The 16,271-nt window shown below is 44.9% G+C and overlaps 1 protein-coding gene across 1 annotated transcript in view; it reads right to left on the bottom strand.

The window, feature by feature from the left end:
• Nucleotides 1-200: 200 nt before the first annotated feature.
• The window catches only part of ppargc1a (peroxisome proliferator-activated receptor gamma, coactivator 1 alpha), a 53,641-nt gene continuing 37,570 nt past the window's right edge, over nt 201-16,271 (bottom strand). Inside the window, exons 8-12 of the mRNA XM_079490634.1 lie at nt 14,296-14,388; nt 12,321-12,441; nt 7,801-7,922; nt 6,579-6,730; nt 201-1,255 (exon numbers count right to left, since the gene is read on the bottom strand). Of these exons, the coding sequence (XP_079346760.1) occupies nt 1,152-1,255; nt 6,579-6,730; nt 7,801-7,922; nt 12,321-12,441; nt 14,296-14,388 (592 nt within the window). The 3' untranslated portion in view covers nt 201-1,151. The remainder of the gene's footprint in view (nt 1,256-6,578; nt 6,731-7,800; nt 7,923-12,320; nt 12,442-14,295; nt 14,389-16,271) is intronic.

Genomic DNA, 16,271 nt, shown 5'->3' with positions numbered 1-16,271 from the left:
TAATTTAAAAAAAAAAAGAAATGTGTTGTTTTTTCTTTACAATAATGAAAAACATGTTAGAAATGCATCGTACACTTGGTTGTATAAGGAAAATAAACACTGATTGAGAACCTTTTATAAACAGATAAAACTATACATGGTTGACTCCTCCCTCCCTCCCCCCCCCCCCCCCCCCCCCCCCCCCCCCCCACAAGCTCCCTCAAAATGAGCAACCCAACAGGTTTCGGGGGCTTAATTTTTTTTTCTTTTTTTTTTCTTCATTTTTCTTTTTACAATCATGTCATGTCTTTTAAACATTGTGTAGGTGTACAATATTGTTTTACATTATTGTCATTTCTACAGATTCGACATTCTGAATTAAGAAATTACCTTTCTCATTTTTAAAAAAAGGCTGTGTTTTACAGTGCATAGCTGTAACAAATAAAGAACTTTGTCCGATATGTACACAAAATAAAAATAGTTATTTTTTTTCCTTATAATATCTGTAAATGGCGGGCTACATTTCTCCTTTTAAAACATAGACAACAATGTTACCTTGAGCCTTCAAGATACTGTTTTTTCCCAATATACTTTGTAATGTAACACCACATCCAAAAAACACCAGATTAAAAAAATAAAGACAATCAACGACAAAAGGAAGAGAAAACAAACAAACAAACAAACAAACAAAAAAAGAAATAAAACTGACTGAAACAAGCTGCACATTTTCGTCCCTCAAATAATCGTGGGTATTGTAGTGCTTTGGAGAAATAAATATTCTCGTCAAGGTTTTGTATTCTTGTCACTGACCATATTGTACAGCAGTAGTGTGCACCAAATCTTGTGCATGTGTTCTGACGGCTTTCCACTGGCTTTTCCCCCACAGCATACAGAGTCTCTTTCCCCCAGCTTCTTCAGCAGCTACGGTAATGTTCATGTAAACTTTGCTTTTTGATATATTCATATATAGATATATATGTATATATTTATATAGATATATAAGTCTATAGATTCTTTATTCTTCATACAGTATACTCTCTGACAGAGTGTAAAACTTCTGGTATAGTCTCCCAACAAAAAAAAAGAGAGAGAGAGAGAGAGAGTGAGAGACCGTAATTGAGGTCAGGAGAAGTCCCTCTTTGTAGACAGACAGCGTGAAGCCGCAGAACGTGTTACCTTCTCAGGCTGCGCTGGGCCTCCCTCAGCAAGCTGTCAAAATCCATGGAGTCGTACTTGCTTTTAGTGGAGGCTGGATCAAAGTCATCCGAATGGGAGTCTAGAGAAGGAAAAAAAGAAGATTGTGGTGGTAAGTGTGTGTTGAACGAGGCATTTCTTTTTTCCCCCTTCGTCAAATGCACATCAAAAGAGGGGGGGAAGCGTGTTCCAGTCTAGTGTCCATCCATACGTCATGTGAGATTGTGTGTTTGACAGAGAAGATCAGTGGTCAAAGAATGCACTTGCGTTTTTCACTGTGACTCAATCATCTGTAGCCTACGTACTGCAGGACATGTTATCCTGATCCTGGTCTATTCTTGGTTGTCAAGATGCACTGACTGGACTACCCGGAAAGACAATCGGATTATGAAAATGACCCTGTTCCTACTGGTCAAAATATACAGTAACAGAATCGATGTGAGGGAGACAGTTCCTCAGCCAGAATAAAACAAATCAACTTTTCCACTTTCCTTGTTTACCAGGTCAACATTTCAACCACACGTGTGTCTGTTCAGGGTCGTAATAGGTTTGGTGTAGACGGGTGAAAAGGAGGAGACCAAGTATTTTGACCCCTGGGTAGGGTTGTCCTTGGAAACCCAGACGTTTTTTATTTCCAGGGAGGAAAAAAAAAGTCTGGCATACAGTAGCGCAAGCGTCGCTCACTCTCTGCTGATTTCTGATCGTCTGCACCTTTGTTAAATTGACGCACACAACACAACAGTCTAGACTAGAGTGACATACATAGGATATTTGCTATTGTGATATGTGATAAGTGTCTGACAGTGTGAGGGACCCTTTCTTTGTTTTTCAAAGATACCCTTTTTAAGTATATGCTCTATTGCACCTGTCACTAGCCTTCTGAGGTGTGCATCAGCCTTTTGCTAAATAAGTGTTATATAAAAATATAAAGATCGTTCTTCACCCTCCCAATGACTGATTGTGGGGGTTAGCAGAGATGGAGTACTTGTAGAGAGGCTGGGGAATTGGGAATTGGCTTTACTAAATTGGGACTTGAAGGGGAGAAAATGTTTTTCTTTTGTCTTGAAGGGGCATGTTTTGCACAATAACAGTCTTTTCATTATGTCTGCCCACGATCTCTGATTCATACAGTACGTTTGTTTACCTCAGTCACTGATACTAAAATCTGATATTTTATTTTTATTTTTTCTATGAACCTGTGACTTGACACCCATACTGTTATAAAACGGAAATAAAAAGATTTTGAAAAGAAAAGAAAAATATAAAGATCGGATCGGGAAAGATCGATATCGGTATGTCTCAAAATCAAATGATCGGATTGTCTGGGGGAACCCAGACAATGGAAGTATATGGCCTAAAAGAGATTAAGTGGTTAAGTGATGCCAACTTGATTCAAATGTGAGAGCCGCCAGATCGAGAATACAAAGTTCAATTCACACACAAAAAAAAAACCCAACACTAAACAAAAACACTACCCAGTAGAGCCATATATTTTGATTCGGGGGATGAGATAATAAATAAAAGGGGCCGTCTTATCTCTGGTGGCAGACAGCTTCTCAAATGGAGCGCCCACGGGGGCCGGCGGGCGGGCGGCGGCGGCGCCACGCTCTCAGAGAGAGAGAGAGAGAGCTTTGAGAAATGGGAGTGACCATGGCGGGTTGGGGAGACGGCTGGGTGTGATCTAATACTATGGCCGACGGGTGGATGGTGTCACGGCGCGCACCTTGAGGGATGAAAAATACCCTGGCGCACTACTTAACCCCTTCTGGACGGGAACCCCTTTTGGTGTTTTATTAAGCATTATGTTATGCTTCAGCTGTTGAAAAATAGCAGATCTACAAGCTCGTAGCGCGGCACCGAGTGCCGCGTTATGAACTTTTTTTTTTTTAAATCGTGAAAATGTGGCGGAAATCTTTCAGAGCGAACGTTTTTAACTCAAATCTTTGCTTCTGTGGGGGGGTACCTGGAACAACATATTTTCAGATGGGGGTCGACGGCCAAATTCAGATAATTCTGGGGGTCCTTGACATGAAAATGTTTGAGAACCACTGACATAGAAAAACATGGGTTTTTCAGGTAACTGTCGGGATTTAGAAGACATTTTTTTAAGAATCGTCATCAGGTCTAAATGGGTTAAAACTAATGGACAGTGTCTCAGAAAACAACGGAGGGGGTAACGGGGGGAGGGGGTTGGGGGGGGGGAGGTGATTGAGGAGAGGAGGTGAGGCCTGGATGGAACGCACATTATGGACGTCCTTCCCTTTAACCCGTTTCGACCTGAGGACGATTCTTAAAAAAATGTCTTCTAAATCCTAACATTTTTCTGAAAAACCTATGTTTCTGTGTCAGTAGTACTCAACCTTTTTCATTTCAAGGACCCCCAGAATGAACTGTATTTGGCTGCCGACCCCCATCTGAATATATGTTGTTCCAGGGACCTCCCCACCAGAAGCAAAGATTTGAGTTAAAAACGTTCGCTCTGAAAGAACACAGATTTGCGACTACAGTGCCGCACTACAAGCTTGTAGATCTGATATTTTTCAATAGCCTAAAGTACAACATAATGCTTTAAAACACCAAAAGGGGTTCCCGTCTAGAACAGGTTAACAGTGTGTTTTACTCCTGCTCTTTATCCTCTGCCATCAGCATGGGGGCAAACCAAAAATAGACCAATCCTGACAAAGAGCCCAGTCGAACGAAGGTCTTTTTTATTCCAGGACAGAGACAGATCAGTCAATCTCGGGGCAATGTCTCTCCTCAAGGCTCTGGGATTAGCAAATGCTTCCGCACATGTGTGTGTGCGTGCGTGTGTGTGTGTGTGTACACGCGTGCATGCATGAGTGCACGCATACGTGTGTGTGCTTCACATCACGGTCCTCTCTGAAAATGCCGAAAGGCTTCATGCTCAGGCTTTTAAAGTATATAATAACCTCTTCATTTCTCGAGGAAAATGCTTTTTCTCTCTCTCTCTCTCTCTCTCTCTCTTTCGGGGTGACCTGCTGACCCCCCTCCATTATACATTCATGACCTCACTCATTGTTGGTAAATAAATGTCAAGTTGAAAGCCGACTATACCCCCCATACAAGAGTTCAATATCCATCTTAGCCTCCATCATCAAATGGAGTGGATGATCTTTTGTGGCTTGTGCAACATCTGACTTAATGCACTGCCGCTGCCCGCAGTTTGAACAAAGCTACTCAAGTATCTCGTCCCAAGCATGTGATACATGCGCTATACATGCAGTGGAAAAACAGCATTTTCTGTTCTCGTTCCAAAACGGGGCATCATGTAAGGGGGGGGAGAGGGGGGGTAGCTTTGATTTCATCGATAGCTTGAATTATTTATCAAAATGCGTCAGCCAGGCCTATAGCTGTATCCTTTTAACCCATTCTGTGCGGGAACCCCTTTTGGTGTTTTAATCATTATGTTATACTTTAGCTATTGAAAAATATCAGATCTACAAGCTCATAGCGCGGCACCGCCGCGCTACGAGCTTGTAGGTCTGCTATTTTAGAAAAATCTTGAAAATGTGGCACAAATCTTTGAATATACATTCTTTCAGAGCGAACGTTTTTAACTCAAATCTTTGCTTCTGAGGGGGTTCCTGGAACAACATATTTTCAGATGGGGGTCGACGGCCAATTACATATAATCTTGTCATGAAAATGTTTGAGAACGACTGACATGGAAACATAGGTTTTTCAGAAAACTGTCAGGATTTAGAAGACATTTGTAGAATCGAACTCAGGTCAAAATGGGTTAAGCACTGTCTGAGACCTGTGCATGGTAGCCGCAACTAGCCATTTAGAAACACGTTTTTTGTGAATCTCTATTACACACACATGTACTGTAGCCTGCTCACACACGCACACGTCGGCTGCTTTACACATTCAGAGGTGAGTCAGTTCACATTTAAGCTTTTAGCAAAAGGCACTCTACAACTACAAGGCTGCATGCATGCTTTTGAAGAACAGAAGCGCCATCTTGCATCGTTACATGAGGAGAATGCTGATAGACCAACCAGATGTCAATCCTGCACGCACGCACGCACGCACGCACGCACGCACGCACGCACGCACGCACGCACGCACGCACGCACGCACGCACGCACGCACGCACGCACGCACGCACGCACGCACGCACGCACGCACGCACGCACGCACAGACACACACAATCAGCCATTCCAGAAATGCAGATGTGCATAATATGCACATCTAGGCTCAAACATTGTCGCTTTATGGCCCATCCCTCTGTGCAGATGATAGGCAGCCACACTGAGGTCCTGCCTTTATGGCCCATCCCTCTGTGCAGATGATAGGCAGCCACACTGAGGTCCTGCCTTTATGGCCCATCCCTCTGTGCAGATGATAGGCAGCCACACTGAGGTCCTGCCTTGTTGGAGCATCGCAACAGCTGGCAACAGATGGAGCTTCACTCCGGATGAGAGGGGTGGTGGGGGCCGCTGGGTGGGGAGGGGTGGGGGCCGCTGGGACTTAACCTTGGGCTGCCACCTTCCACTCCTCCTTCTACCCCCCCCCCCCCCCTCCCTCACCTCTTCACTGTTACTCCAGTCCTTCCCTTCACAAGTTCATTTATTCCTCTTTCCACATTCACTTCACCTGCCCCTGCACGCACGCACGCACGCACGCACGCACGCACGCACGCACGCACGCACGCACGCACGCACGCACGCACGCACGCACGCACGCACGCACACGTACGTAAGCGCATGAAAACGTACACCACCGTGTAGGATATCCAAACAACGGTATACATGCTTTTAAGTACCTCATATTGACAAAGTAGGATGACACAGTAATGGAATCGGCCTTCTATTCCTGGACACGCGGCAGCCGCAACCCTCGAGTGCAGAGGGGTGGGGCGGGGGGGGGGGGAGTATAGTGTGCATGTTGTGTGGGCATGCTCACGGCATCACCCCTGAACTCTGCTTGCCCCCTCTCTCTCTCTCTCTCTCCTCTGCATCTTCCAGGCAGCGAGTGGCCCGTACAGTGCAGCTTGTACTGTACATAAAGACGTGCTCTTTGGAACCTAAAAGCATCACTCAAGACTCGTCTCTTTTTCCTTTCTATCTATCCCCCCCCCCTTTCCCTTCCCTTTGATGCCCCTCGGCGCGGGCCACACCAACCCCCCCACAGCAAGCAGCAAGAGCCTCGTAAATGCTGATAACTCCAGGTTGTGTGTGTGTGTCTGTGCAGTGTGTCTGTATGTGTGTGTGTGTGTGTGTGTGTGTGTGTCTGTGTGTGTGTCTGTGTGTGTGTCTGTGTCTGTGTGTGTGTCTGTGTGTGTGTGTGCACGCGCGTGTTTTGGGAGAGAGAGAGAGAAAGAGAGAGAGCGGGGCGGGGGGGAAATAACGCAAGGAGCAAGCTGCACTTATACACTTACCCAAGTCTGTGTAATTCGATTTGCAGAACTGCTTTTGTCCGCCGAAGCACAGCTCGAACTGCGGCTCGTTTGACCTGCGTAAGGTGTGTCCGTTCTCAAGGGCGGCGAAGGCATCGCAAGTGTAGCGGTAGGTGATGAAGCCAAAATGGTCCCTGGGATGGATCAGGAATAGAAAATGAAACGTCAGAGAGTGGCTGGTGCATTGATTGGGGCGGGCGGGGTGGTGTGTGTGTGTGTGTGTGTGTGTGTTTTGTTTCCTATATCCTTGACGGTCTGTGCTATTTATATGCAAAAGCTAAAATCAATAAAAGTGTATCTTTGGGGGCAGAATGGAATGCAGAGGCTCTGTCGTGTGACTCACACACTGTAGCACTTTGCCTTCGCTTTGAAACTTAGTTCAGCAATTAACCCATTTAGGCCTGACGTCGAAATTAAAAAAAAATGTAAATCATGACAGTTTTCTGAAAAACCTGTGTTTCTATGTCAGTGGTGCTAAACCTTTTTCATGTATTTGGCCGCCGTCTGAAAATATGTTGTTCCAGGGACTCCCCCTCCCCAGAAGCAAAGATTTGAGTTAAAAACGTTCGCTCTGAAAGAATATATATTCAAAGATTTGTGCCGCATTTTCAAGATTTAAAAAAAATAGCAGACCTACAAGCTCGTAGCGCGCCACTCGGTGGCGCGCTATGAGCTTGTAGATCTGCTATTTTTCAATAGCTAAAGCATAACATAATGCTAACGCCAAAAGGGGTTCCCGCCGAAAATGGGTTAAGACTGAAAGATCTCTTTCTGTGTTGCTTGTTACCCAGAGGGTGAGTCGGATTAAAAGGGCAGAAACTACAGGTATAAGCTATAAATGAACACTGCGCGCCTCCCTAGCTAGCTGCCACGCAGAGTGAACACTGCGCGCCTCCCTAGCTAGCTGCCACGCAGAGTGGCGGCTATAGGAGAAAAAGTACAATATTTGGATCTGAGATGTAGTGGAGTAGAAGTAAAAGTACTGGAAATTGGAAATGCTCAAGTAAAGTACAAATACCTCAAAATTGTACTTAAGTACAGTACTTAAGTAAATGTACTTTTACACAACACGCAACACACACACACACACACACACACACACACACACACACACACACACACACACGCACACGCACACGCACACGCACACGCACACGCACACACACACAGTCCTCCCCACGGGGGGGACCTCCACCTTACTTACCCGTCGTCCCTCAGGTTGACGGTACAGTCTTCGATCTCTCCGAAGACTTCAAAGCGCCGCTTCAGCTCCGTCCGCGTGCTGTCGGACCTCAGCCTCCCCACGTACACCACCCGCCTCTCCTCCTGCTCGTTAACATCGAGGGAGAGAGAGAGAGAGAGAGAGGGAAGCATAAAAGGCAGAGTCAGTAGTGTCTCTCTTGGCCCCCACCTAGAGCCCGCAGAGGCCACATTAATCCATTCGGAACGGGAACCCCTTTTGGTGTTTTAAGCATTCTGTTCTACTTTAGCTATTGAAAAACAGCAGATCTACAAGCTCGTAGCGCGGCACCGAGTGCCGCGCTACGAGCTTGTAGGTCTGCTATTTTTGAGAAATCGTGAAAATGTGCCTCAAATCTTTGAATTATTATATACTTTTAGAGTGAACGTTTTTAACTCAAATCTTTGCTTCTGGGGGGGTCCCTGGAACAACATATTTTCAGATGGGGCTCGGCGACCAATTACATATGATTTTGGGGGTCCTTGACATGAAATATTGAGCACCACTGATACAGAAACATAATGGTATTTCAGAAAACTGTCATGATTTAGAAGACATTTTTAAAATGTCGACGTCAGGCCTAACTGAGTTAATTGGGCTTGATCCTTCAGTGCTGTGGCTATATAGGCCCTGCCCTCTGGGGAAACTTTTCTGCAGTGGTGGAAGAAAAAAAAAGTGCTCAAATGTTTTACTTTAAAAAACGGATGAGCGAGTTACAGTACGTCAGGACTCCGGTGCTCTATTGTACAGCTTTATAGTACATGATACAGGGTTTACAAAGACAAATACTGCTTCTCGATTATTCGATTAACCTATACATGAGTGACATTAACCCATTTTGACCTGAGATCATATTCTAAAAATGTCTTCTAAATCCTGACAGTTTTCTGAAAAAGCTATGTTTCTATGTCAGTCGTTCTTTGATTTTTCAAAAATAGCAGACCTACAAGCTCGTAGCGCGCCACTCAGTGGCGCGCTATGAGCTTGTAGATCTGCTATTTTTCAATAGCTAAAGCATAACATAATGCTAACACCAAAAGGGGATCCCGCCCAAAATGGGTTAAGTTGGGTTATTTGTTCTTAAATGTGGGTTTGGTTATATTTTTGGCTAATTGCCCAGCCCTATATCCATATAACTTTGTTTTAATGGCTTTTCTCTTATCTGATGAGCTGAGGGTTCAGAAGTGCTTCGTGTCTGTCGTCTCACTCCTTCCTCCTCCCTGCAGCTAATCAAGCGACAGCGATTTTAATCAATTTTTCAGTGATTTTTTTTTTTAATGATTGCAAAGAAAGTGTCATTTTACACACAGGCCATTCATAACCTGATACGAGAAGCATTAAAAACGATAGCAGGCCCTACGGGGGGGTGGGGGGGATGGGGGGGTGAGAGGTCATGGGGGTCACAGAAGAATCATTTAGGAACCAGTGGATGGAACGTAACTACAGCAAGTACATTTTTGTAAAAAATAAATAAAAATCTTTTTAATTTATTTGTACTTTACTACTTGAGTATTTTCCAATTTCCAGTCAAATGTTGTACTTTTTTTCCACTACATTTATTTGACAACTTTAGTTACTAGTTACTTTGTAGATTTTGATTATCTACATTATTACAAAACATACATTAACCAGTTCAACCCTTCGGCCATTTGAAAATAGCTCGTCTACAAGCTACACAATGTCTTATCAGACATTTACTTGTAACAGAGTACTTCTACATTGCAGTTTTTACATTTTTATTGTTTATTTTTTTCGTGTCCTGCACACACTGTGCCCCAAACCCTCATGGGTTTATAAGACACCATTTCACAATTGCATTTACAGCATGTTTACTTTACATAATTCATTACATTATACAACTCAGATTTATACAGAGTACTCTGTATTGATACGTTTACTTGTTACAAGTTGCACCAGGCTGCAATTAAGAGTTTTGGGGGTGGTTTAATTTAATTGCATCCGATCATAATAATCATCTAATCATGTAATGCTGCAAGACGCCCTGGAGCTATGTTCTATGACTAGTATTATTTATTTATTCATTCATTCATTCATTTACTGGGAGTCCAATGAGACTATCCAATTATGAACACCGTCTCGAGGCCACTGGTAACTTATACTTGTAAATCAGTTGCCTGACACTGTAAGCTCAAAGTTCACCTTGGCATCGGGGGCCTGTTTGTGACTCGCAGCAGCGGAAACAAAAATACATATTAACTAGGATGTACTGTTTTTTCCGTGTTCTGCCGACTCTCTGAAATGCTTACATCCAGTTTGAGACAAAAGTGTTTGCTGAATTAGGGGTTTAGTCCATTTTGACCTGAGATCAGATTCTAAAAATGTCTTCTACATCCTGACAGTTTTCTGAAAAAGCTATGTTTCTATGTCAGTCGTTCTTCGATTTTTCAAAAATAGCAGACCTACAAGCTCGTAGCGCGCCACTCGGTGGCGCGCTATGAGCTTGTAGATCTGCTATTTTTCAATAGCTAAAGCATAACATAATGCTAACACCAAAAGGGGTACCCGCCCAAATTGGGTTAGTTGCTGACAACTGATAAATAGGTGGTCTTTTCGCGATGGCACCCCGAGAGCTGTCTGTGTGTGTGTATGTGTGGGCATGTGAATGACAGAGAGAGAGTCAGAGTGTGAGAGAGAGAGAGAGAGAGAGAGAGAGAGAGAGAGAGAGAGAGAGAGAGAGAGAGAGAGAGAGAGACGTTCGCATCCCCCCATGGCCAGCGAAACCCTGGCTGACAGCTTGGGCTTCGTTGCTTATAATTGTCTCCCTCTTTTCCTCTCTGAAAATGTATGCACGCCAAGCCATGTGTGCAATATTGCATTATCTGCCGTGTGCATTTCTCAGCAGGTGGGAGTTGGGGTTACCCTGTTGGAAACCGGAGTAATTTCACCACCGAGACGGAGGAGGAGGAGGAGGAGGAGGAGGGGGATGAGGGGGATGGCGGGCGGGGGGACAAAGAGATGCGATATTTATTGCATCAGATTCAATGTGTAAAGAAGATATTATACCCCACCCCCCACCAGCACCACCGCACACGGGCGCACACACTCACATGCACACGCACACATACACACACACACACACACACCACTATAGTAAGCAGTCATGCCCCACCCCCTTTTAAAATTTAAAAGAAATTACAAAAATCAAATATTTAGACAATATGAAGACGATGAATAGGTTAACTAGAGCTAGAGCTATCATTTATTGCACGTGTCATTGCTCAACTTCTTGCTTGTTTTGTTTTACTCTTTTGTTTTGTTTTTGTTTTTTGTTAGTTTTTTTGTTTTGTTTTGTTTAGTGTTTAGTGTGTATTTATGTGTATGCGCCAATCAATAAAGTAAAGTAAACTTTTAAGTGAAAAGGGGGCAGGTATTTATAAGAATTTATTCTTCTTCCTGCTCCTTTTCGTCATAGGTGTATCAGATACTGTATGAAAGACAAATGAATTATGAAAGATATTAATTGTTATCTATTATGATTTGTACTGTATTGTGTTACACTATGTGCGAAATAAAATTAAATGAAATGAAATTAAATGAAAATGAACTCCCCAATTGCCCCCCCCCCCCAGTTCCTCTTTCTTTCTTTCTTTCTTTCTTTCTTTCTTTCCTCTTTAACATTGTATCTCTCGTGGAGTGATTAATAAGACTGGACAGTGTTTCCACACCACATGGATGTTAAAAATACCCAACCCGAGGAGACGAGGAGGAAGGGCCTGTCGCCTGAATCATTCAGGAAGTCACTTTGCATGCATCCTCCCTGCAGAACGTCTCTGTGGCACACAGCCTGGCGAGGACCAGACTCTGGCCGTGTAAAAATGGACCCACAAATGGATCCGTCCATTTTTATTTTTTACACGCTCACAGCAGTTATATAAACCTAAAAAAATGAGGTACAGTTTAACAGTTTTTTTAACCCTCCCAGCAAGCACAGTCAGGACCTGGACGAATTAGTGACGTCTCTATTGGGGCCAGATCAAGTCAAACCAAGACTAGTCAGATCTGGCCCAGAATATCACCTGATTTCAACCAACATAAATTCTCCCCACTAAGACGGACGTCCCTGGATGAATCAGAGAGAGTCTGATCGAGGCCAGATCAACTTAAGTCATATCATAACTAGTCCGATCTTGGGCAGAATTAGCTATATTATTTCAACTGGTGAAGACGTCCTGAAAATGTCGTAAAGATCATCCCCGTATGGGTTGTGATCTGGCCTAGTCCTGAACGTTACCGGAGTCACCGGAGGACGTCGTCATAACGTCATCATGCCGTAATTTGGCTTGCTGGGCTATTATACCTTTTTCTATTCAAAAATACATTATCAATTTGATATAAACAGTGAGAATCATAACCAAGGACTGTGCATCAAATGAATTATGTATTCTTATGTATAGTGATTTAATTTTAATAAACTTGAAGTTGATGTGTGTGTGCTGGGCCGGCCCCAGAGCTTTTTGACTCACTATTGCTTTCTGCTTTTGCCTCTCCCTCTGCTCGGCTCGTTCAAACTCCCGCTTCTCGTAGTCTCTTTGGTACTCCTCTCTCTTTAGCCTCTCGTGCTGGTACTCCTCATAGCTGTCATACCTGCAGAGGAGAGACAAAGAGACGCGGCCGTGAGCATCGCCGTCTTTTCCCCGTAACCGTGTGGCACGACAAAACAACATTCATGATCTCTGACACCAGCAGAAAATAAGAGTACGTTTTCATGATTCTGAATCCATTCCAAGCATTAGTTTTGCACAAAAAACACTCCTTGGGAGGAAAACAGCCATAGCCGTCATCACAAATGTGATGCGGTCAGCACATTTGGGCAAGTGGTTATGGCCGAAATTAGCCCAATTAGTGTTTTTTGTGCAAAACTAATGCTTGGAATGGATTCAGAATCATGAAAAACCCCTAGTTTCATATGTCACATGCTACAAAGAATCATCATTCTTTGTAGCATGTGATTTGGATTTTTTTTGACTCACTATTGCTTTCTGCTTTTGCCTCTCCCTCTGCTCGGCTCGTCCTTATATATAGGATGTTAATGGTATGGTCACATATTGTGCTAATAACTCAAATTTCCCACAGGAGTTGAATTTCAAACTTTTAGTACATGTTATTAGACACCTTTAGAAACACATTGGTGAAGAAATGTCTTTAGATTTAGTTCCCAGATACCTGATAAAATGCCCTTACTAAAAGAAACAACCAACAGACAAACAAACAGCAAGGAGGGTGTGTGTGTGTGTGTGTGTGGGGGGGGTGGGTGACACGCTAATAAGACAACTCCTCGCAAAACGCACCGCGATTGCGGGATCCCGCAGCAGAGGCCTGTGGGGGAGTGCCGGGGAGCGGCGCAGTCGGAGCCGAACGCAGTTGCTGCCGTCAGCACAACTTCACATGTCATTACTTTCTGCTTAGTTAGGGCTTCACCAGGGGGGGGGGGAAGGAAGTGAAACTTTTGTCCCTGCCTCCTCTCCTTCTCTGCCAGCCAATGTACCCTCCCTCCCTCCCTCCCTCCCTCCCTCCCTCCCACCGCCCCTGTCCTCCACTCCAGCCCCAGCCGCGACCACCGGCGGTCGGTCCGCGGCATGTGTCCACTAAGTTTCCTGAGTGATAAGCAACTCTCCCAGCTTGTCGGCTGTCATTAGGTGGCGTGGGCGCCAAATCAGCTTGAAGCGCTGGAATAGTGTCAGGCTCTCTCTGTCTCTCTCTCTCTGTCTCCCTCTGTCCCTCACTCCCCACACCGTGCCAGCACGTCTCTCTCTCTCTCTCTGCATTTCAAATGGACTGTCTGGGCCCGCGAGGGTACATGAGGAAAGTACAGAAACTACTGAGTTGAATTAGTGTCATGGCGTTGCCGCTGGGGGCCATATGGGACGTCAACAAACTATACAGTTGTAGTAGGAAGAATGCGCATTATTAGTATGCTCACAGATTTGCTGCGCTGTCATTGATCAATTATACACATTTGCCTGGATCTTTGTCGTCAGGGACGGGAAATCAACAGCAAGTTCTTAATTTTCCGTGTGTGACGCGAACAACAGAGACATCAAGGTGCTCCTGAGTGGTGACATTATTTTGAGCTTGGAAGTGTTTGCATTCTGCTCGCCTTCCCGTGTCATGTATCTTTCTATTCAACTGTTCTTGCCTTATTTCAATCCTCATCCCTTGCCTTCTATCATGTCCCCCTGCCTACCATCTCACACACACACACACACACACACACATGCATGCGCGCGCGCAGGCACGCACGCAGGCACGCACGCACGCATGCACGCACGCACGCACGCACGCACGCACGCACGCACGCACGCACGCACGCACTTTTGACAGGATGTAATTATGAAATGTGTCCTCAAATGATCTCTGTAGTTAAACATAGATGAATGACACACTATAATAATAATTTAAAACAAAAATAATTAAAACGTAATAATTCCAGAAAGTCACCTTGGCCTTCGACCGAGAGGAGATCGAGACTGAGATTGCGGGCTCTTGTGAGTCCGGGAGCGTAGCGCGCTGCAGTCTGTGTTGTAACGAGACCTGGTGGGGAGACCAAACACAACAGCAATCAGTTAGTAATACATTTGTGATGGAAATAATAGTCATCATAGTCTCTGTAGTATCTATGAATTTGCTTTCATTAGATCAAGTTTAAAAACTAAAGTATACTTTGTTTTTCACGATGCACGCTGCACAGCTTTGGGATTTTGTCGTAATGAATTGCATTTTTATAGCGCTTTTCCAAGTGCTCAAAGCGCTTTACAATGGTTCATTCATTCATACATTGGGAGGTGAAGCGGCGAACAGTCAACGCCAGCGTCCTCACTTCCCACATTCACACACCAACGGTGGCGAGCTCACACCGACCGACTCACTGGAGGCAACGTGGGGTTCAGTGTCTTGCCCAAGGACACTTCGACATGTGGACAGGAGGAGGAGCCGGGATTCGAACCGCCGACCCAGGGATCATTGGACGACCTGCTCTACCTCCTGAGCCACAGCCAATCAGCTTGTATGCACTCTACATGTTTCTACATGTTTCCTGGGAGCTCAACACTCTACATGTTTCAGGGAGCTCAACACTCTACATGTTTCAGGGAGCTCAACAGTCTACATGTTTCCTGGGAGCTCAACACTCTACATGTTTCAGGGAGCTCAACACTCTACATGTTTCAGGGAGCTCAACAGTCTACATGTTTCCTGGGAGCTCAACACTCTACATGTTTCAGGGAGCTCAACAGTCTACATGTTTCCTGGGAGCTCAACACTCTACATGTTTCAGGGAGCTCAACACTCTACATGTTTCAGGGAGCTCAACACTCTACATGTTTCCTGGGAGCTCAACACTCTACATGTTTCCTGGGAGCTCAACACTCTACATGTTTCCTGGGAGCTCAACACTCTACATGTTTCCTGGGAGCTCAACACTATACATGTTTCCTGGGAGCTCAACACTCTACATGTTTCCTGGGAGCTCAACACTCTACATGTTTCCTGGGAGCTCAACACTCTACATGTTTCCTGGGAGCTCAACACTCTACATGTTCCCTGGGAGCTCAACACTCTACATGTTTCCTGGGAGCTCAACACTCTACATGTTTCCTGGGAGCTCAACACTCTACATGTTCCCTGGGAGCTCAACACTCTACATGTTCCCTGGGAGCTCAACACTCTACATGTTTCCTGGGAGCTCAACACTCTACATGTTTCCTGGGAGCTCAACACTATACATGTTTCCTGGGAGCTCAACACTCTACATGTTTCCTGGGAGCTCAACACTCTACATGTTCCCTGGGAGCTCAACACTCTACATGTTCCCTGGGAGCTCAACACTCTACATGTTTCCTGGGAGCTCAACACTCTACATGTTCCCTGGGAGCTCAACACTCTACATGTTTCCTGGGAGCTCAACACTCTACATGTTTCCTGGGAGCTCAACACTCTACATGTTCCCTGGGAGCTCAACACTCTACATGTTTCCTGGGAGCTCAACACTCTACATGTTTCCTGGGAGCTCAACACTCTACATGTTTCTGGGAGCTCAACACTCTACATGTTTCCTGGGAGCTCAACACTCTACATGTTTCCTGGGAGCTCAACTCACTCTACATGTTTCCTGGGAGCTCAACTCACTCTACATGTTTCCTGGGAGCTCAACACTCTACATGTTTCCTGGGAGCTCAACACTCTACATGTTTCCTGGGAGCTCAACACTCTACATCTTTCCTGGGAGCTCAACTCACTCTACATGTTTCCTGGGAGCTCAACTCACTCTACATGTTTCCTGGGAGCTCAACACTCTACATGTTTCCTGGGAGCTCAACTCACTCTACATGTTTCCTGGGAGCTCAACACTCTACATGTTTCTGGGAGCTCAACACTCTACATGTTTCCTGGGAGCTCAACACTCTACATGTTTCCTG

Source organism: Electrona antarctica, assembly GCF_951216825.1.
Source record: "Electrona antarctica genome assembly, chromosome: 21".
Lineage (NCBI taxonomy): Eukaryota > Metazoa > Chordata > Actinopteri > Myctophiformes > Myctophidae > Electrona > Electrona antarctica.
This window is presented reverse-complemented; position numbering and strand designations above follow the sequence as displayed.